The sequence below is a fragment of the Arachis ipaensis genome, chromosome B1 (assembly GCF_059453495.1).
Source record: "Arachis ipaensis isolate K30076 ecotype BB chromosome B1, ASM5945349v1, whole genome shotgun sequence".
Classification (NCBI taxonomy): domain Eukaryota; kingdom Viridiplantae; phylum Streptophyta; class Magnoliopsida; order Fabales; family Fabaceae; genus Arachis; species Arachis ipaensis.
In genome coordinates, this window is record NC_142436.1 from 114,963,018 (window position 1) to 114,986,185 (window position 23,168).

The window sequence follows — 23,168 nt, forward strand, 5'->3', positions numbered from 1 at the left end:
CTACCACCTTAGTACCAAGTAAATAGGTTTGGAATTTATCCAAAGCAAAAATAATAGCTAGAAGCTCTTTTTCAGTGGAAGTGTAATTAGACTGAGCAGCGTCTAAAGTCTTAGAAGCATAAGCAATTACGAAAGGATCCTTACCTTCGCGCTGAGCCAGAGCCGCTCCTACTTTAGGAGGCATCACACATAATCTCAAAAGGCTGGCTCCAGTCTGGTCCTCTCACAATTGGAGCTTGAGTCAAGGCGATTTTCAGCTTATCAAATGCTTGCATGCAATCCTCACTGAACTCGAACTCAACATCTTTCTACAGCAGTTTAGATAAAGGCAATGCTACCTTACTGAAGTCCTTGATAAATCTCCGATAGAAACCTGCATGGCCAAGGAACGAACGGACTTCCCTCACAGAGGAGGGATAAGGTAAACTAGAAATGACATCTACCTTTGCTGGATCTATAGAAATACCAGTATTAGAGACAACATGTCCTAGTACAATACCTTGTTTTACCATAAAGTGATATTTTTCAAAATTTAAAACAAAGTTTGAACTAACACACCTGTATAATACTCTAGCTAAACTATCCAAGAAAAGGCTAAATAAATCGCCATATACGCTAAAATCATCCATAAAAACTTCCATACAGCTCTCGATAAGATCTGAAAAGATACTCATCATGCATCTTTGGAAAGTAGCCGGTGCATTACATAAGCCAAAAGGCATCCTCTTATATGCATACGTTCCAAAGGGACATGTAAAAGTAGTCTTTTCTTGATCTTCAGGAGCTATATGAATTTGAAAATAGCCTGTATAACCATCTAAAAGGCAGTAATGAGATTTACCTGACAGGCGATCAAGCATCTGATCAATAAATGGCAAGGGGTAATGATCCTTGCAAGTAGCTTGGTTGAGACGCCTGTAATCAATGCAAACTCTCCATGAATTCTGCACTCTAGTTGTCAGGAGCTCTCCATGCTCATTCTTTACTGTTGTAACTCCAAACTTCTTAAGCATCACTTGTACTGGACTGACCCATTCACTGTCTGAAATGGGGTAAATGATATCTACTTCAAGTTGCCTGATCACTTCTTTCTTGGCAACTTCTAAAATGGTGGGCTTCAGTCTTCTTTGGGGTTGACAGACAGGTCTTGCTCCCTCTTCTAAGAATATTCTGTGCTCACAAACTTGAGGGCTGATGCCTACTATATCCGCCAAGCTCCACCCAATTGCTTTCTTGTGTCTTCTCAGCACACTGAGCAGCTGCTCTTCTTGTTGGAAAGTGAGTTCCCTTGCAATGATAACTGGGAGCTTTTGATTATCCTCAAGATAGGCATACTTGAGGTGGGGTGGAAGGGGATTTAATTCCAATATCTACTCATGGCTGGGCTCTGGATCATCTGGAGTTAGTGATAATGGCAAAGTATTCTCATTGTGCTCAGAGGGTGTCCCCACACTTGGACCTTGCTCCATGTGCCTCTCTTCTACTTCTTCTTGGTGAACTGCAGCTACAGTTTCATCAATGATGTCGCACTGGAAGATGGAATAATCTTTCGGAGGGTGCTTCATAGCTTCATTCAAATTGAAACTCACTGTTTTGCCATCTATCTCAAAGGAGTAAGTTCCTGAGAAGGCATCCAGCTTGAACTTTGAAGTCTTCAGGAATGGCCTTCCAAGCAGGATTGATGATGGTCTTTCTGAGTCATTAGGGGGCATTTCCAAGATATAGAAGTCAATGGAAAATGTGAGCCCCTTAATGCTCACTAGCACATCTTCAGCGATTCCAACCACCGTAATAATGCTTTTATCTGCTAAAACAAAATGAGCTGCCAACCTTTTTAAGGGAGGGAGCCTCAAAGCATCATATATAGACAATGGCATAATACTCACGCACGCTCCTAAATCACACATGCAGTCAGAAAATATTACACCCTCAATGGTACAGTTAACCATGCATGGACCTAGATCACTACATTTTTCAGGTATACCCCCCATTAAAGTAGATATAGAACTACCTAAAGGAATAGTTTCTAACTCATTAATTTTATCTTTATTTATGCATAAATCTTTCAGAAACTTTGCATATTTAGGTACTTGTTGAATAACATCAAAAAGGGGAACAGTTACCTCAACCTTTTTGAAAATTTCTACCATTTTGGGATCAATTTCCATCTGCTTCCTGGACTTCCTTGCAAGGTGTGAAAATGGAACAGGAATGGCGCCACTTACAGCTTCTGCATCCTTTGGTGCTCCATTCCTTGGCTGTGCTACTTCTTCTTTAACCATGTCTTGTACTTCCTCTTCCTCTTCAGCATCTTCCACTTCAACTATGTCTTCAACTGGGGCGTGTTCTTGTGGGCTTGGCTCTTCCTAATTCCTTTCTTGCAGTGTGGTTCCGGACCTCAAGGTGATGGCATTGATGCCACCCTTAGGGTTGGGTAAGGGTTGAGAAGGAATTCCATTGGAGCTTGAAGGCTGATTATTGGAACTATTCATTGATCCAATCTGTGAGGCAAGAGCTTGTACAGCAGAGGTCAGGCCGTTTAAGGTAAAGCTAAGTGTGTTCTCCATAGCCTTTATTTTTTCTCAATAGACTGAAGTATTTCATCATGAGAAGAAAAAGAAGGGTAAGTGATCTGAGGGGCCTGCTATTGCTTGTTCTGAGGTGCTTGGGATTGCCTTAAGTGAGGTGCTTTGTAGGGCTGGTTTTGGTTATGCTGTCTATTGTTGTTATTCAACCTCTAATTTCTATTGTTGTCTCTGCCTCCTCTGTTGTAGTTGTCCCTCCAACCTTGGGTAGAATTATCCCTCCATCCCTGGTTGGAATGGTCTCTCCATCCCTGGTTGGAGTTGTCTTGCCAACTTTGGTTGTAGTTTCCACCCTGGTTGTAATTGTCGCCTTGTTGATTGTACCCTTGATTTGGACGGTCCTAGAAATTATGAGTGGCTGCTACAGTGTTGTCCTCTTGTTGGAGCTGCAGACACTCATAAGTGTAATGACTATAATCAGCACATATTTTGCATACTCTCTGAGGGACTAGCTGTTGACTTTGTTGTGGTGGAGGAAGCTGAGGTTGTTGTTGATTTAGTTGTATTTGCTTCAGTAGGTTGGTCATCTCACATATACTTTGTGTAAGAGCAGAAGTCTCAATGCTAGAGGAAACCTCTGCAACAGCCTTTGAGTGGTTATTCCTGTGCCTATGATTCCGAGTGGACTCAGCTAAGTCGCTGATCAGTTGCCACGCTTCATCTGCGATCTTATACTTTTTCAGGGAACCATTACTTGCACCATCTAATGTAGTCTTATCGTGAGGCTTCATGCCTTGAGTGAAGTAGCTGATCAATACTAACTTGTCAATCATGTGATGGGGGCATGCGTCCAGAAGATTCTTGAAGCGCGCCCCGTACTCATAAAGAGTCTCTGATTCACCTTGAAGAATGCAAGAGATCTCTTTCCTTAGTCTATCTGTAACTTCAGCTGGAAAGTATTTTTCCAGGAATTCTCTCCTGAGCGTATCCCAGTTAGTAACGGTCGCTTCAGGTTGAGTGTAGTACCACTCCCTCGCCTTTTCCTCAAGAGAAAACGGGAAGGCAGTTAGCAAAATAGAATTTTCATCTGAACCATGACGCCTAACAGTAGAACAGGCTGTCTGAAAATCCCTTAGGTGCTTGATAGGCTCCTGAGCAGGTAAGCCATGAAACTTGGGCATCAAGTTGATTAATACAATCTTCAATAGGGGTGTAAGTTACCGAACCGGACCAAAAATTATCGCAAAACCGAACCGAATCTTACAACAACCGATTAGAAAACCAAAAAAATTGGTTTTTTTTGGTTTTTTTCGAAGTAAATCGATCGGTTCGGTTCGGTTTTCGGTTGCCTCGGCAGAAACTGAACCGAACCGGACCGAACCGAAGAATGAGGGTTCAATGGTGTGTTTCTACAAAATTGCTCTTTAACCTAGGTATAAAAGAGCCCTATCACACAGAACCCTAGCTTTCTTCTTCCCTTTTATGTGAACGGCGATTCTGTTAACCCTAGTCCCGAGCTCTCTTCTTCTCTTCCACGGTTCCACCTCCGATTCGGCGATTCCTCCATGCTCGAGAGAAGGAGACCCTGAGGGAGCCAGAGAGTGCTGTCCGGTGTCCACCGTGAAGGAAGTCGCCACTCCTTGCTCAAAGGCGTTCAGTCATCGCCGCCGCAGGGTAGCCATCGCTGGGTCGCCGTCGCCGAGGAGCATTCCATTTACGGAGCAGCAGTCCTATCATGGAGCAGCAGTCCAGTCTCCAACAAGACTCCAGTGGCCGTCGCAGTCCAACTCGAGCGACGATAAGCATAAAGCACTCCTGTCAGTCTGTCACCAAGCCATCTTCTGCAAAAAGCAACTCCACAATGTCTTCTTCGGAGGTTAGAAATTCTGAACAATTGTTTTTAGAGATTTTGTTTAGTGATAATGTGATATTGTGCATTTGTGCTTGATTTAACCTGAACAATTGTTTGTGGTTATGTTTTTTAGAAATTCTGTTTGTGCCTTTGTGGTTATGTTTTTTAGAAATTCTATTTTTAGAAATTCTGTTTGTATTGGCTGCATCAAGAACTCACAGGATCATGCATCGCTTTCAGTTGATAGTAATTTTAGGGATGAAATCATTGAGATAGGCATTGGACTAGCTTCACTCATTCCCAATTTTGATAGAAGGTCTATTATATATTTTGTGTGGGACAAACTGCACAGAATCTGTTCTATGAAGTATGAACTTCAATTCCAAGAAAATATGATAAGAAACCAAGATCCTTTAATGTGAAGATTTTGTGCAATGGCTGAATCATCAGAGTAATTTGTGTAGAGTAATTTTCTGTAATAATAATGTCATATACATAACAACTAACAAGGCATATATAAAATAGAATTGGCTGGATAATGCATCGCTTTATTTTTTTATTTTCATTTTTTTCTTGGATGAAAAGTAGAACCAGCAGTGCTAGATTTTCCATTGGCAGCTTGGGCACTTCCATTCCTAAGCTCAACCATGGTGTATTATCTCTCTGAAAGAACAGGGAAAATTTGTAACTAAAGATTCTGAACAAGCAATTATGGATGCTAATATGATTACTATTCTCTTTGGAGAACACATAATATGGGTAGATAGACCAACAAATTGTCCAAGAGATTCCTATCTCAACAAGTTCAGTCATAAAGCATAATATGGAACTAGAGTACACTAGGATTGGAATTTATTCCATTATCATTTGGCATGTCAAAACAAGTAATTGCAATGCAGTTGGATTTTTCATTGCATATATCAGAAACACTCAACAAAATAGAAAATAAACTGATATGTCACTTTATGTTTATAATCTATAATCTATATTATATTTATAATCTATATTGATTTTCTTGTTTTATTTTTGTAGAAATTGCACCAACCGGAGAAGATGAGGATGAGTCTGGTGTGGATTCAGATTAAGCATGGTGGTTGACTGGCTGTTTAGTTTTTATTTGTTTTAAAGTGACTGTTGCGGTTTAATGTGTATTTATTTTTATTGTTTTGCTAGACATTTTTAATTGCCTTTATTTTATATTTAATTAAGTTGAATTTGTATTGGATTTGGATGTGATATACTCTTGTTATTCTATTTTATTGAAGGTTTTAAACTTTATTTTATGATATTTTAAATTTTGTTTATTAGGTATAAAAAAACCGAAAAAACCGACCGAACCAAACCACTGTTGGTTTGGTTCGGTTCGGTTCGGTTGTCCAGAAAGCAGCCAACTGAATGGTTGGTATCAACGTACAACCGATCAGGTCGGTTCGGTTGGTTTTCGGTCCAAAACCGAACCAAACCGAACCGATTACACCTTTAATCTTCAGTTTAAAATCTGCAGCCAGATTTGGATGATGCACTTAGTACGGTTGCAGAGTAAAGTCTGGAGCTCCTGCCTCCTGGAGAGTGATCCTCCTGGGTGCCACCATGTTACCTGCACGTAAATCAACCGAATTAGTAGAAAAGGAGCTTGTTTCTTCCTCAGATAGCGGTTCAGATTCACCCTCAAATGAGACTGGTGAATCAATAACAATCACTTCACCACCCTCAGAGGCTAACCTACGCCGAGCTCGCCTAATATGTGAAAGAGTTCTTTCAATTTCAGGATCAAATGAGGCTAAGCTCAGATCAGGCAGTGAACGCGTCATTCAATGAAAGAAACATATATCTCATGGTAATAAAATAAAATTAAATACGCGAAAATTAAAAATATGTACACTAATTAATAATTTAGCACACAATTGCAACTCCCTGGCAACGGCGCCAAAAACTGATGTGAGGCAGAAGTCAGCCAATTAAGAAATCAATATGGAAATACGTTGTGAGTATAGTTCTTAACCAGCGAAAATCCGCTCATCAATTTAGAAAGGTTGTCACAAAATTAGAATAAAAATACTCGGAGTATGAATCCCAGGTCGTCTCCCAACGAGTTGACAAAAGGGTGCTATCTTATTAATCAGGAGTTTTCCAAAAAATTTTGAGTTTGGGCAATGAGCAAATAAATGATTGTAAATTAAAGCAATAAAAATTAAAAGAGATTTATATATTCAGAAATGAAAAGCCTTGACTGGGGGGAATGATTAATTAGAAGTTCTATTCTTGTTGGAATTTTCTCAAGTGTAGTATAAAGAGGTTGTTATTTTCACTTAGTTAACCCTTACTAAATAAAGGAAAGTCAAGTGATTGAGCTAACTCTTATTCGCAAATCCTAGTCCTCTCCCTTGGGAAGGTCTAGCTTTAGTAAATAGAGAATTAGCCAACAACTTCCAATTTAACTAATCACTTGAGCCTTCCAACTCAAGTGTCTCCTTTTAATCAACCCCCATGTCAAGTTGGGAATCTACTCCATTGACATGAAAATTAATTGCATAGAATTAAACAGGGAGTAAAAGGAGGACATGATAGACAATAACTACAATTTAATTAAAAGTAAAAGTAATCATTTGCATTAATAAATTCTAAAAATAATCCAATTGTAACTCTAAACAAGAATTAAGAATATGGAATAGTAAGGGAATAAGAAAACAAACTAGAATAATATCTTCAACGGAAGTAATAACTCTTCAATATCCAAAGCAAAAGCATAAAACTAAGAATATGTGAATGTAAAAGAAAACCTAGAGGAAGAGTAATTTCTCTCTAGATTCATATCTAAAAACTAAAAATACGCTAATGAAAATCTGTGTTGAGTCTCTGCATGTCCTGTGGCTCTAGTCTGTGTTTCTGGGCCAAAAACTGGGTCAAAACTCGGCCAAAAATTGACCCCAGCGTTTTATGAATTTTCTGTAGATCGCGCATGTCACGCGTATGCGTCAGTCATGCGTATGCGTCGCTGGTTTTCTTGGCGCGTCACGCGTACGCATCATCTATGCGCACGCGTCTTTGTACAAACTCCAATCCATGCATACGCGTCAGGCACGCGCACGCGTCACTGCAAATTTCTCCATGTCGCGTACACGTGTGAGCCATGCGTGTGCGTCGATGCTCGCTGGTTATCTCCTTAGTTTCTTGTGTTCCTTCCATTTTTGCCAGCTTCCTCTCTATTCTCTAAGCCATTCCTCCCCTAAAAAGCCTGAAACACTTAACACATAGATCACGACATTAAATGGTATAAAGGAGAATTAAAATACACAAATTAAAGATTTCTAGGAAGCAAGTTTTCAACCATAGAACAAAACTAGGAAGGAATTATAAAATCATGCAAATCATATGAATAAGTAGGTAAGGACTTGATAAAAATCACTCAAATGAGCACAAGATAAACCATGAAATAGTGGTTTATCAACCACCCTCCTATTATGAACCCCTTCTCTCAACCGATGAACCTTCATATCCACTCCAGTCTCCAATGGTTGACACCCTTGGGTAGCGTTTGTTTTGAGGTACTGAGACAGAGACTGAGAGACTGAGACTCAGTATCATGTTTGTTGGTTCAGAGACTGGTACTAAAATTTCTGTCTCTGTCTCCAAAATTTTAGTATTTCAGTACCTCCAAAAAGTGGGGACACAGGGGACTAAAATTTTTAGAGATGGAGACTGAAACTTTAATAACATTTTATACCTAAAATACCCTCATTTTAATTAATTAATTCCAATTTTATCCTTTGTACAAATTAAATTAGAGTTTTATTCTTGTTTCAATTTCTGTCTCTCATTTTGCACCAAACAGAATACTGAGATTTATTTCAATCTCTGTCTCTTAGTCTCTGTCTCTCAGTATCAGTCTTTATGTCTCTGTCTCTCCACCAAACGCTACCTTGGTGTTCTTCTTCAGAGACAAAGAGAGATGCAAAGGACGACACTAGAATTTATAGCTACCTTGACCGAGGTAGTAGATAATTTAGCTTCACTACGCTTGAACACTCAAAGTACCCCCATAGCTGCATGTGGAGAATCTAATGAGGAGCGTAGCATGAAGGAGAGACTAGGAACTCCGGTGGAAAGTGAGGAATGTGACTTTGTATTGGAACAATTGGAGGTTGCTGTAATTGTTGAAGAGGATGAAGTGGTCGAAGACTTAGGAGATGCTGAACCTCCATGGCAATCTAGAGTTGTAAAGTATTCCTCCAAGAAGCATGAAATTGATGTTGAGGACGGTAGTGCACAACCTCTAAGGTATATTCCCTATGAAGAATTGGACGGAATAGATAAAGAGACAAGTTTCCTTGGTGATGATGATAATGAATTAAGCCATCCTAGTAATGAATTTGCATCCACAAGTGAACCCCTTGAGTTTGAAGAGCCTTCTCCCGATGAAATGTAAAGCAACATTGAGGTAGATTTCTCTCAATCTCACATTTATGATTTGAGTGATGGAGAAGAGTTGGATGAATTCGGTGAGGAAGAGCTTGAAAGTGAATAATCTTTTCAAAAGGTGGAAGTCCTTCGGCATGGTTGGACGGGAGTTGAATATGCTTTGTCAATATCGTTGGAGACCTCTCTACCTAGGTTGCCATCTACTCCCTCATTTGAATGGGTAAAACTTATCTCTATTAGCTTTACTGTCCCACTTGAGTATGGTATTCTTGAAACAGATGGCCAACTTAAGAGGCTTTGTGGAATGAAGCGTAAGAGAAGGATGTTTAGTGGTTGGAGTTGCAAATCAAGACTCATCAAGGTTGAGATTTCAAGAGCTAGATGCAAGGGTTGGACTAGGGATCAATTGGTAGGATCTAAGAGAAGAGTTTGGTACTTTATTGAGAATTCAAATTGCTTGCCACCCGGTTGGAACAATGATGATCCACTTAAAGACGGCTGTAGAAACAAGATTTGGGATCCCGACATACAAGAGGATCAACTTTGGGAGCTCAAAGCTTGTGAAGAACTTTGCCAAAGCTTGGTGAATTCACTAGAAAATGCTGGAGCTTATTGGAAGTCCAAGCATTGGTGGAAGTTTCAAGATGAGCTCAAGCACAAGCCACCATGACAAGGAGCTCACCAAATGTCCAACTTAAGGACTTTAACTAAAAGTGCTAGGTGGGAGACATCCCACCATGGTAAATTCTTCCTATTTTATCTTTTATTTATTTTGGTAATCAGTTGAATTTTCGATTTTCGTTGGGTTTATTTAGTTTAGGTTATGGTTTTACTTGTTTAATAATGTTTGGCATTACTTTGATAGCTTGTTAATTTCTTATAAAAAAAAAGGGGGGGCTATCACGCGTGCGCGTGACAGAAGCATACGCATCAATGCCCAAATTTGGTTCGTGCCCAAACCGTGCTGAAATGGCACGACAGCGCGGCCTGGACAGAGAGTTGTGCCAGGACCACGCAGGTGGGGTGTTAGAGGCACAACCCAACCCACGCTGACGCGTACGCATCATTTGCATTTTTTACCATCCACGCGTAGTCGTGGACGACACATACGCATCGATGCCAAATTTTTTATGGTCCAGTACTTCAACCCGAGAGTTGAGCTGGAACTGTGCTGGAATCGTGCGTCTGGCACGACAAGTAGTCACGTGTACGTGTGACCGACGCTCATGCATCACTTTTTATTTTGGGCTACCCACGTGTACGCGTGGACGACGCATACGCGTCAGCTGCCTTTTTCTGTTTTCACGCCCACACGTGCCTCATGCGCGCGCGTCGCCCGTGCAACTTCTTTTTCTTCTCCTTTCTCCTTCTTTCTTCTATTCTTTCTTATTCATTCCTCTTCCTTTCTCACTTTCTTCTCCTCCCTTCTCATCCGTATTCTCTTTCATTCTCTTTCACTTATTGTATTTGCATACTTTTATTCATTGCATTTTAACTTTGTGCATGTTTTTATTTTCTTTTCTGAGTTTGTAATTTTTTCATTGGTGTTGAATTATTTTACTCAACTATTGAATATTTCTTGCATGGTTTTGGTGCTTCATGACTTGTTTTATATTATTGGGTGCTATTGTTTATAGGTCAATGCTACTCTTTTATGACACTTGTATTCCTTCTGCATTGATATGACCTTATGTTGCCTTTCATGACCCACTCTCTCTCCCCCATTGTTGCAATACTTGCACTATTAATATGCCATTCACCTATATTGCTCTCTCACTTGCATGTTGTAGCTACCATATAGTTGAGAATCTCACTATTATTTGGCATTATTCCACCCATATTTTATTTGTCTTCACATCTTTGTTTTTGGGTTATTCTTTTTCCTTTTTACTCTTCTTTCAGGATGGCCATCAAAAAGGGAAAGAAAAAGCTTCTAAATGGAGCAACAGACAAGTCCATCTGCACAATCTTTGGAGAAAATGTATCAGTTGTAGCAACCAGTCCACTTGCACATCTTTGCATGCACCGAGGACGGTGAAATCTTTAAGTGTGAGGAGGTCGATACCGACTTCTGTGGGTAAACTACTTCCTTTTCTCAACACCAATGTTTAATTTTCTTTGTTAGATTAGTTGTTGCATTGCATGATAGATTGCACGTATAGTTAGTTGCTTGCATGTAAGTACTACTTGGTTGAAGTGATGAATTCTCTTCCAAGAAACTATTTTATAGCATTTAACTAATTTGAATTAAAATTTTTGTTGAACTTGCTTGAAGAAATTTATTTTGGAACATGGTTTAGAGCTCGAACACACCAAACCCAGTAAGATTTTGAACCTATTTGATTGGTTGCATTTTATCAACCAATACTTTGTTATGGTGTGTGTTGTTCCCTCTAAATTGTGATCTTTGTCTTGCTTAATTCTATACTTCCATTGTTTGATGTATGCATGCACTTATGTGATTGAGGCCTTTGTTTCACTATAGCTCACATACCCAGATGCCCTTACCCTTTCATTATCTTTTGTAAACCAATGTTGAGCCTATTTTAACCCCATTTATTCTTTTCTTTAGCACATCATTAACTCTAAGCGAAAAACAATAATGTCCCTAATTTAAATCCTTGGTTAGCTTAGACTAGTGAAAACATTCATGATTTAAGTGTGGGAAAATTGGGTTTGGAACATTTGGTTTAAAAATTGGGTATTGTATATTTTTTTGTGAAAATGTGGAAAAAAATAGTTGAGCACCGATTCTTGCATTCAATACCTAAATCATATGCATTGAAAAAATAAAAGAAAAAAATAAAGAGAAAAAAAAGAGAGAGAAAAAGAAAACAATAAAAGGGGACAAAATGCCCCAAAGTAAATGGTGATAGCAATGCATATGTACTGTACTCAAAATTTGGGATGCATGAATATGTGGAAAATATGGTTAATGGGTAGTTAGAATTTATATTCTGATTATATGGATTGTCTTAAGTTAGGTGGAAAGTTTAGGTTAATCAAGGATTCAGATTTTAGTCCACTAACAAATACAATCCTACCTTGACCCTAACCCCATTACAACCCTCGAAAAGACCTCTTGATATGTGTATGTGTGCATTAAATTTTTATTGATTAGGAGAAGAAGAGCAAGCCTTAAAAAATAAGGTTAGTAGAAAATTGAGAGAATCACACCTTAAACACTTGAGTGATTAGAGTGTATACACTTCTAGTGAGGGTTCGATGCTCGATTCTTTGTTCCCGGCTTTCACGAGCTTTCTTCTTGCACGTCTACTTGTACTTTATTTTGGAATTCGAATTAGTGGAATTCAGTTCATATTTGTTCTTGAAAGGTTTATTTACTTTTAACCAAGTAGGTAAAAGCATTTTGCATTTAGTCGCATTCATATAGATAGGTTGCATTTTATAAATTCTACCATCCCTTTTCACTCTTTTGGTTCTCTTGAGCTTAGCATGAGGACATGCTAATGCTTAAGTGTGGGGAGATTTATAAACCACTATTTTATGGTTTATTTTGTATTGAATTGAGTGGGTTTTATCCACTATTCTCACACTTATTTATAGAATTCGCATGTTTTACATTTTCTTTCCTAATTTTGTGCTATGATTGAAAACATGCTTCTTTGACCTTAAATTTGCTAATTTTAATCATTTCTTCTTACCATTTGATGCCGTGATACATTTGTTAAGTGTTTTCAGGGCTTATAGGGCAGGAATGGCTTAGAGGATAAAAAAGAAGCATGCAAAACTGGAAGGAACACAAGAAATAAAGGATTTCAGAATCTGGTAGCGACGCGCACGTATGAGCGACGCGTACGCGTGACCGGTGCAATAGACATACGACGCGCACGCGTGGCTGATGCCTACGCGTGGCCAATGATGCCCAGCAACACGTACGCGTAACGAGCGTCACGTGCTGCATTAAACAGAAGACGCTGGGGGCGATTTTTGGGCTGCTTTTAGCCCAATTTCAAGCCCGAAAGTGAAGATTAGACGGTGCAGAGTGGAGCTGGAGGGGAGGAATCATTCACTTCTCAATCATTCACACTTTAGGTTTAGATGTAGGTTTTCTAGAGAGAGATGCTCTCTCCTTTCTCTAGGTTTTAGGGTTTTTAGTTTTATTTCTTCTCCAATTCAGATTTCCATCTTGTTTTAATTTAGTTTCTCTTCTACATTTTATTATTCTAGCATCTTAGTTTATTTTCTCTTGTTGACGTCTTTATTTTCCCAATTTAGTTTATGAACTCTTTATGTTAGATTTAATTTCCTTTTTAATGCAATTTGAGGTATTTCATGTTTATTGCTTCTTTCTTCATTTGTTATTATTTATTCCTTGCAATTATTGGTCTTAGATTTTACATTCTCTTATTACTTTTCTATGCTTTTATTTTGCACCTTCCAAGTGATTGATAAAATACTTGGGTGGATTTTAATTTAGATTTTTATGTTTTTGACTTGGATTGATTATTTAGAGACTCTTGAGTTATCAAAAGTCTTTTGCTAAATGGTAATTGGAGATCACCGGTTAGCTTGAACTTCACCAAAGCTAGTCTCTCACTGTGAGTTGACTAGGACTTGTGAACTCAAGTTAATTGTATGCACTTGACCTTCCTCCATTGATTAGAAGTTAACTAAGTGAAAGCAATTCACATTTACCATCACAATTGATGATGATAATGAGGATAGGACTTCTAATTCTCAATCCTTGCTAAGAGCCTTCTTAGTTATTAGTTTATTTTTATCGCAATCTATATTTTCTTGTTCCTCATTTCAAAAACCCAAAAATATACTTTCCATAACCAATAATAAACTACGCTTCCCTACAATTCCTTAAGAGACGACCCGAGGTTTGAATACTATGGTTAATTTTATTGGGTTTGTATTTGTGACAGATAATCTAAACATTGATTGAGGTTTAATTGTCGGTTTAGAACTATACTTGCAACCCGATAATTTGTGAAAGTTTTTACCGAAATTTTTGGACACCGAGGAGTCTATTAAGAGATACTTCAGATGCCAAATTTTCTGTTTGTTGGGTTCGACCCTATTCACTGATAAGTCGACCGCATATGCTCACGCGAAGTAACTACCGTTGTTTTGCAATTTCGAGCGGATCCATACCTATAGTTAGGGGTCAGCATGTCTCGCGCTTCTTTACAGGGCACTATGCCGTTCATCACGCTATGATACTAAGGAGATGGATGGCCCAGACAGTCCGTTCCACCGGCTGAGATACCAGTTTCCATGAGGTAACAGTTCCTATTTTAGTTATGCATTATATTGACAATGCATATTTGATTGACGGTAACCTTTTTTAATTTTTTCAATGAACCATGTTTCAGGTGGAGTCATTCCTATCGGAGCTCAGTGTGGTGATCGAAGACCGTAGCAATATTTAGGCAGGAAATAGACTGCATGGACGAGGTAAATATTTAGCATTCGTATGATTTCCGTATCCAAACATTAATATTAGGGTTCTAATTTTCTAATGATACGTGGTAGTTTGTGTGGTGGCCATACGAAGGGTTGATCATACCCAACGAGTTACATAGACACTTTGAGGTGTGTGACATCGTTGCTCCATTAGTGTCGTTCGAGTATGTCGAATGGCACCCTGCAAACCGAGTGATGTGTCAGTTTGGGTATGGATAACCCCCTCCGCCGGTAGTAAGAGACATTCCATCGAGAGACCATTGCATTACTCTTTGCGGAGTGCAGCTTTATGACTGGACAGTTTTACATGGGGGAAGAATTGAGGAATGGGGCAACCCTCATAACACTCAGTTGCGGGATTTGCACCCCCTTCCAACTTGGGACTTTACACCGTCGGGGGAGTACCAGAATTGGTACGTGGGTTCGTACGGACATCTGTTGAGATTGTCGGAATACGTTCCTCAGCATCCATATCAGCCACCAGCCCCACAGCCACCGGCACCACAGCCACCAGCACCTTAGGGTCCACCTCAGTACACAGTGTTTCAGTCGTTTCCTTATTATATACCACATCCACCAGACCACGGTCATGGTAGCCATCATAGTCACCACAGTGAGTCTAGCCACCACATTCAGTCTGGTGACCACGGCAAGGGCAGTCATCACAAACGTCGCAGTCAGCACAGTCAGCATAGTCAGCACAACCACCAGCGGCAGTCCGGCTAGCATAATCAACCCATACTTACCATTCTGGCCAAACATGAATGGTTTGACTTTCCGTCAATCCCATCGCAGGTTCCTGGTGACGGTCATGGAGATCAGCAAATACAGAACTGGGCCTATGGTTGGTTCGAAAGAAGTGAGCTTGGGTTTAGGTTGTTTAGGTTTAATTTTAAAAATTAAGTTAATGTAATTCGTAGTTAATCTTTTGTAATGTTTACCTATGTTTAATTTTAATTATGGTGTCAGAATTAGGTGAATGTAAATCTTGGTTAATCTTTTGTATGTGTACCTTACAAAGGCAGTAAATGATAATATTAACCTAACATTAAAAACATCAAAAACATCAATGGCTAAACCCAAATTAAAAATACAAACACGACGAATATAAAAAACATCAACTGACAAAATTCAAAGTTGAAAATACAAAAATGCTTGCGTATATAAAAAACATTAACTGACAAACACAAAAACCAACAAAGACCTAGGGAGGACCATCGTCACTAGCACCACTCGGTCCAGCACGCTGAGGACATCGACTCCAACTATGACCCTGAGCACCACATAGACGGCATATCCAAGGACCACGCATGTCGCATGAATCCATTTTATTTAGGTATCGCGTCAATTTGGGACGACCTTTCGACGTGCACCTCATGGCAGGATTAGTGACCAATGTGGGTCCCTGATAAGCAGGCCATGTCTCTGCATCGCCTAATGGTACGAACTCAAATATGTAGACTTTACGAACCTCTGTCATCCTGTACACATCATGCACATACAGCTGCCAATCGAGTCGCTAGACATGTCGACATGGTAGTCGTTCCACCTGAAAGTGCCTACAGTCACACGTCCACCGTACAAGATCAACTACCAACACATTTTCATTAGGCATTTCACATACCTCAAACACCTCGTTTCGTCTATCAAACCGGTGCATAACTATATTTCCGGCACGTTGCATATTTGCTTCTATCCGCTGTTGTGCAAATACAGAGTAAGTAAATCCGGCACGCTTGTGTTCGTGAGTCTCGGCGCTCTTCCACGTAAATAGTTCGTTCAACCGATAATACGTTGCTCAGACGAGGGCCAACACAGGGAGGTTTCGGGCACCCTTCAACACTGAATTAATGCACTCCACAAGATTCATCGTCATATGGCCCCATCGATGATCCTCATCAAATGCCAATACCCAATATCTAAGTCCAATGGCATCGCACCGCCGGGCATATGTCTTGCCTCGCTCTTCCAACCTCTTATAGTTGATGTTGTACTCCTCCGCTGTCCTTGAATACCCTATGTTGACAACAAGTTTTTGCAGGTGCGGTACTTTGAATGCCCTTAAGAAGTTGCTGCAGATGTGTCTTATACAAAACATCTACCATGCTCTCGGAGGTTGCTAATCACCACCCGAACGATTTACTGATGCCTGGATTGACTCATGTCGGTCTGAGATGATACCCACACCATCTTTTCTAACAACATTCCTTCGTAGATTTCTGAGAAAGAAGTGCCATGTATCAGCTGTCTCCCCCTCCACTAGGACAAAAGCAATAGGCACAATTTTTTTGTTCCCATCTTGTGCAACAGCAACCAGAAGTGTACCTTTGTATTTTTCGTATAAGTGTGTGCCGTCAACCTGAACTAGAGGCTTGCAATGCTTGAACGCCCTAATGCATGGATTGAAACTCCAAAATATGTGGTGAAGTATTCTGACACCGTCCACCTCCTTGCTCCTGTTGTACAGGGGTCGTGTTTCTATTTGGACAATTGAGCCTAGCATCTTCTGAACCATGACCGAGAGCCACCATGGCAAAGCTTGGTAAGAATCCTCCCAACCACCGAAAACTTTGGCTATGGACTTCTGCTTGCCAACCAAGCCTTTTGGTAACTCATGGTGTAGTTGAACATTGACTGGACTTCCGCAATTATCGATTTGACCTTGATGGACGGTTCAGTCTCAACCAATGGCCTTATAGCCTCAGCAACTGTGTCCGAGTCTAACTTGGAATGGTCCTGTGAAATCGTTCCCATGGTGCACGTGTTCCTACCGTTGTATCTCCCAACAACCTTTTTTCCGTATCAAGCAGGCTCGGATAAGCCAGTCACATCCACGCCCATACGTCTAGTATTTTGCATAGAACGTCTGTGGTTCGGATTCATAAACATTGTAGTCGACTCCTCTAGAGATAGTGTAACTTCTAATTGCTGCGACGACAGACTTTCTAGAACTATACTCAATTCCGATCCTGAACTCTCCGTCCTCAAGGTCAGCAACACCTACAGAAACCAGAAATCATCATTCATTGATCCATCCAAAATATAAAAACACAAAAACGTATTATTCACTCATCACGTACCTATGTTTGCATATTTTAGGAATTCTGGTGCATTCATGGCATCAAGATCCAAGTTACGCATAAAAGATGGGACGATCATCGGTTGACTAACTGCGGGATTAATGACTACATTCTCTGCTGCTGTCTTGACTCCCACATCACCATCCTCGTCTTTGTTGCCGGCTTCATAAGTGGCTTCGAAGTCCTCTTCGCTATCACTGTTCATTCCTTCATACACTGCAGCTCTATCATCCTCTATATCTAAATCATTTCGAATCCCATCTACCTCTACGTTTTCAAACTCAACAGACAGCTCCATCTGTGGCTGTCGCATCTGATTCTGCCGGTGAATTTGGAACATATTCTGCATACTCGCTTCGTCAATGATCGGCATAATATCAAACTGTATTAGACCACCAAAAATTATAACCGGATTCCAGTACAAAATACTGCTCACTCTCGTCAATATACCGTTCTCCATGCTTTGACAGAGACCGTTCTAAAGCTCCATCAATGTCATGGTGCATGGAACCACAAACGAAGTTGGATTCTGACACACAAATCTCACTCCTTCATGAGTATTCTGTATAATCTCACCATTGTGATACACTACCAAGTTTGCGGTACCCTCCATTACACTAGCAACACACTCAAAGAACACTCTTCCTCGCAATAAAAATGGTACCGAGCTTTGCCTTATATATAGGGGAGCATTCAGCACACCCCCACGTGCTAACTCAGCACCCCCCCCCCCCACCCCCTCCCGGCCCCCTCCCACTTTTTGATTCATCAGCCAATGACAGCTTGCTATGTGTAACACGTTCTCCCTGTGCTGACTCAGCACGCCCCCCATGTGCTGCAACTCCATGCAACCAAACTTCGCCACGTGGCAATCACGGCCTCCACGTGCTGCATTCAACACGCCCCCACATGTTTAATCTTTCATCTGACAGTTCCACCAATTTGTAATACACGCACTGCATTCATTTCTAGCTAAAACACCACTAATCATAATCAAATTCTTTAGCCCCATTTTTGAATTTATAATATTTTTTGCTTTAGGATGCGACGATTAATTGTGGTAACGCATTTATATGTGATTAACGACTTACGATATTTATTTTCTTTATAAACTTCTAGTTATAATATTATCCTTTTATAACTATATATATGTATTTTTTTTAAGTGTCGTAATATCTTACTACCATTAATTTACGATTAGAATATAAAATTTTGTGTGGTAAGGTGTTACATTTTTTGCTACCAAAATATCATGGTTGAATAATGAACATAACGATTAATTTGTCGTTGATTATAAGTATTTGAGTACAAAAATTATAGAAAATTTAAAAAATTTCCCATATTTAAAATATACGTTACATTATATACGATTTTAATTGACGATGTCTACTTTTATTTTATTTTTGTCTAAGAAAAGAAAAGGAAAAAGAAGAAGAGAAGGGAAAGAAAGAGAGGTGAGTGGGTCAGAGGCACACGTTATGAGCAGGCAATTCCATGTGCCCACATGGTTCAGAGAAATAACAAGAAACACCAAAACACACCAATAACCAACTCCTCAAACCTCACATATCTCTCTCTCTTTCTCTCTCTTTCATTCGCTGCTTGTGATTGTGTTTGAAGAAGAAGAAGATGAAAGAGGGTAGTGAGGGGTTCGTGAGAGCCGATCAGATTGATCTGAAGAGCATAGATGAGCAGCTCGAGAGGCATCTCAACAAGGTCATCACCATGGACAAGAAGAAGAACCTCGACGACGACCTTCACCACCATCACAACCTTCTTCCTCAGCTTCACACAACCACAAGCGCTTCTTCTTCTCCCAAATTCAAGAGCCCCGTTAGTAGTCCTTTCAAGAAGCAGAGGCAGGATTGGGAGATTGACCCTTCCAAGCTCATCATTAAGTCCGTTATAGCGCGTGGCACTTTCGGCACTGTTCACCGTGCTCTCTATGATTCTCAAGATGTTGCTGGTTAGTTTTTATTTTTATTTTATCTGGTTTAGATGTTCAATTCCCCTTTAATTTAACTTACCCAATCGTAGTTTTTTTGTTGCGATTAAAGATCGATTTTTTTTTTTTTTTTGTTTACTTGTTTTGGTTTTGGTTAATGAACATGAATTGTTGCAATTGTAAAGAATTCTGATTTCTAAGCAAGGTTTTTGCTTCAATTCAACTTCAATTTCGCTTTGTCCCTTGCTCTTTTGAATTCTTCTTGAAAAGAGTTGACTTTTAGTCTAATTGATGGAACTGGTTGCCTTCCTATTGCAGCGTCTAACTTGCAACATGGAGTTAGGTAATTAGGTTCAAATTGTGAAAAAATGTTGGTGATTTCGATGATGATTTCTGTGTCTTACTTTTTCATGTGACCCCCCTTTGGTGGTGGTGTTGGTCTTTAGTTGTGGTGAATCAAATGAATACAGAATCTATCGTTTGGTTGGTTGTTGTTTTGAGCTGATTTTTGCTCATCATAGTTATTTGTGATTACTTGCTCAATGCTCAGTCAAATTGCTGGATTGGGGCGAAGAAGGGCAAAGGACGGAAGCCGAAGTTAATTCTTTGAGGTCAGCCTTTATACAGGAAGTTGCTGTATGGCACAAACTTGACCATCCCAATGTCACAAAGGTTAATTTGAATACCTTTTCTTGTTTTGTGGTGTTTGTGCTGTTGTGTGTAACTTTTTTTGAGCTTGTACATTCCAGTACCGCATATGCTAGTATGATTTGCATATTACGTTTGTATATATCACCTTTCGGTTTTGTGTTTTATTTTGTTGTTGTATTAAATGTTTTTTACAGAGGTGTCAATGGTCAAGTGTTTAGGCCTTTTGTAATTCTTTAATGTCCAAGGACGCCAACTTAGGTAGTTTCAGCTTCTGAGGGATTAGTCTCCATTTCTGTTCTTACCACCTTATCTGCAACCTTTGCCTAAGTTTAACATGAATTTGCTTTCTGTTGTGGAAACAAGTGTCCTTTGTTGCTGTTATTCATGTGATATTTTTTCATTTCTGAAATACAAGAAACTCAATATTACTGAAGCTTATTTGCAACACAGGAGCATGGATGCCCTTGACCTTGATTTTATTTTTTTCCTCTTATTCTTCTGAACTAGATTTCTAGTATTTAGTTAGGGTATAGAAGATTGAAATAATTGAGGTTTAGGAGAATGTAGGATGAGGTATCCATAAGTTGGAGGAGGATAAACAGATGTGAATAGGCACTTCCTTTTGGCTCAGCATCTCTTTGTTTTGAAATCTACTAATCATGGAAGCTTTTTGTTACGGTCCTACAATTCATGGTGAATTTTTTCTTTGGAACAGTTCACATGTTTAGTAATAATGTAATAGTAACAACTCTTCCCTATATGAAGTTAGGCATTTTCTGATGCAAGCAGAGATATGCTATATATGCATTACATTCAAGTCCATTCACATGCTATGTTGGGCAAGTTGGGGTGCTTCATGGTCTTTGTCCTAGTCGTTCAGTCTTTTGTTGGACAAAAGATGGATGCAAGTACAGAGGACAATGACAATCATAATGCCTCATATGCTCTTTTTTCTTCTTGAGATCATCTCTTTCCTTCGATCGCATTACGTGATATTTAATCGTTGATTCTCTATTTCTCTCTCAGACTCTCTTCAAAGTTATTATGCACATTTTTGCAGCCGTTTTTCTTCCCCACCATATTAAACTATTTACTTTTTCATTTTTTAGTTTATAGGTGCAACTATGGGGTCTTCAGAACTACAGATACAAACCGAGAACGGTGTAATTAGCATGCCGAGCAATATCTGTTGTGTTGTTGTTGAGTATCTTCCAGGAGGAACACTTAAATCTTACTTAATAAAGAACAGGAGGAGGAAACTAGCCTTTAAGGTTGTCATCCAGCTGGCACTTGATCTTGCAAGAGGGTATCTATCCATTTTGATTGTGATTTAGCATGTTCTGAATGTAAAACTTTCTCGTAATCTGGAGAATCATCCAAATTGAATTCACTTCGATCTGCTTTTGCAGGCTGAGTTACCTTCACTCGCAGAAGATTGTCCATAGAGATGTAAAGACAGAGAACATGCTATTGGATAAGACACGTACAGTTAAAATTGCCGATTTTGGGGTTGCACGAGTGGAGGCATCAAATCCTAATGATATGACTGGGGAGACTGGCACTCTTGGTTACATGGCTCCAGAGGTGTGTAGTTGGTACTCTTAGTGCAAAGAATTGCACTTATCCAAATATAATTCATCTAACGGGGAATGGAAATATCTGGCTTCCATGTTTCATCCAAAATGGGGATGAATGTTTTCACTCTCTGGTTTCATATCATTGGATTCATCAATGATGAAAAATAATGACCTTAATGTCAGCAACTAGCTTATGAATATGAAGACAAAATGATCTGATGAAAATTTTTTATTTGATAAAAAACAAAGACAGCCTACGTAATTGACTGTTAATGGTGGCTTACAGGTTTTAAATGGCAACCCCTATAACAGGAAGTGTGATGTGTACAGTTTTGGAATCTGCTTGTGGGAGATTTATTGTTGTGACATGCCATATCCTGACCTAAGTTTCTCAGAAATTACTTCAGCCGTCGTTCGCCAGGTACATTTTCCTTCTTTATTTGATTCCTTGTCTCATTTATTCTATGTTTGAATCCATTATAATATAATACATCATTTCCTTTTGTAAATTTAGAATCTGAGACCAGAAATACCAAGATGTTGCCCAAGCTCTCTAGCAAATGTGATGAAGAAATGCTGGGATGCGAGTCCCGATAAGCGGCCAGAGATGGACGAGGTGGTCTCGATGTTGGAGGCCATTGACACATCCAAAGGCGGAGGCATGATTCCCGTTGATCAGCAACAGGGTTGTCTTTGCTTCCGCAAGTACAGAGGTCCTTGAAAGTTTTATTCTTTAGTCCAAGAAAACAATTGGGGTATAGTGATTTTTTCACTATTTGAAGAATGATTTTGTATCTATGGAGAAAACAGAAATTGGAAACCGAAATGAGAGGAATATATATATAGGTAGGAGTTGTTGACATGTCAATGATTTTCTTTTCATATTTTTTTACCTATTCTTGCCCATTTGATTTGGGTTCTGTGGGTATGTATGCTATTAGTTTTCAGCCTGGCCTTGTAACATCCTAGCAGGATATACTACTGCAAATTTGCAATCATAATTGATGTGATTATATTGGATCCATTTGCTTTTGTATCCTAATCTCTACTCTATGTATCATGTACTCATGTTCACTTGATAACTTCTCATATTTTCTAGAGAAATTTGAATTCTCTAAATTTTAAATTTTATTTTAGAAGGTAAAGTATAATCTATTACTATTTATTTCATAGGTGGGAACAAGAGAAAACATGAAAGAGAAAGCATTCAATGGTGAGAGATCTTACTTTATGCTCTAAAGTGAAAATCTAAAATTTAGAGAATCCAAATTCTTTCTAGAGTGTGCCGGGGAAGTAATGATGTTTCGAATGCTCTACTTGGTATCAATAACCATATGTAATGGAGAAAAATATAAGGTATCAATAACCATATGTAATGGAGAAAAATATAAATAAAAGTTTAATACCATTTCCTTTTGCTTTAGGCTAGTTTAGTTTGTCTGTTCAACGGTTTAAAATAGTGGCACTATTTTTATACGGTGATACTACGTGTATAAATGTTTTTATAATCAAGTTCAATAAAGTAAGTACGAGTCCATAAAAAAAATGCATATGCGTTATTGCATCTTTATCTTTGTGCTTCTTCAGCAAAAAAATTTGGTTGTAAAGCACAGAAACTTATAAATATGGTACATGAATTTTTGCATGTAGCACAAATTTATTGATATAACGTAGAATTTTTTG

The 23,168-nt window shown here is 39.2% G+C and overlaps 2 protein-coding genes and 1 pseudogene across 2 annotated transcripts in view; 2 read left to right on the forward strand and 1 right to left on the reverse strand.

The window, feature by feature from the left end:
• LOC148578012 (uncharacterized) overlaps nt 1-14,198 on the forward strand; it is a 30,007-nt gene extending 15,809 nt beyond the window's left edge. The window contains exons 2-4 of the mRNA XM_088502936.1: nt 7,824-7,899; nt 8,296-8,524; nt 14,142-14,198. Of these exons, the coding sequence (XP_088359062.1) occupies nt 7,824-7,899; nt 8,296-8,524; nt 14,142-14,198 (362 nt within the window). The remainder of the gene's footprint in view (nt 1-7,823; nt 7,900-8,295; nt 8,525-14,141) is intronic.
• A 1,832-nt stretch (nt 14,199-16,030) lies between these two features.
• Nucleotides 16,031-17,925, reverse strand: LOC148578013 (uncharacterized; annotated as a pseudogene).
• Nucleotides 17,926-18,690: 765 nt separating this feature from the next.
• Nucleotides 18,691-22,509, forward strand: LOC107632317 (serine/threonine-protein kinase 52). Its single transcript, XM_016336015.3, has 6 exons — nt 18,691-19,278; nt 19,808-19,929; nt 21,018-21,214; nt 21,318-21,492; nt 21,772-21,906; nt 22,000-22,509. The coding sequence occupies exons 1-6, from the start codon at nt 18,942-18,944 to the stop codon at nt 22,204-22,206; spliced, it is 1,173 nt and encodes a 390-aa protein (XP_016191501.1). The 5' UTR covers nt 18,691-18,941; the 3' UTR covers nt 22,207-22,509.
• Nucleotides 22,510-23,168: the final 659 nt, after the last annotated feature.

Bases quoted from the DNA above. Each gene is read 5' to 3' on its own strand.
- LOC107632317 (XM_016336015.3), top strand. From the start codon at position 18,942: ATGAAAGAGGGTAGTGAGGGGTTCGTGAGAGCCGATCAGATTGATCTG. The intron at 21,215-21,317 runs GTATCTATCCAT...CTGCTTTTGCAG, and splicing joins GCACTTGATCTTGCAAGAGG to GCTGAGTTACCTTCACTCGC. The intron at 21,907-21,999 runs GTACATTTTCCT...TTGTAAATTTAG, and splicing joins CTTCAGCCGTCGTTCGCCAG to AATCTGAGACCAGAAATACC.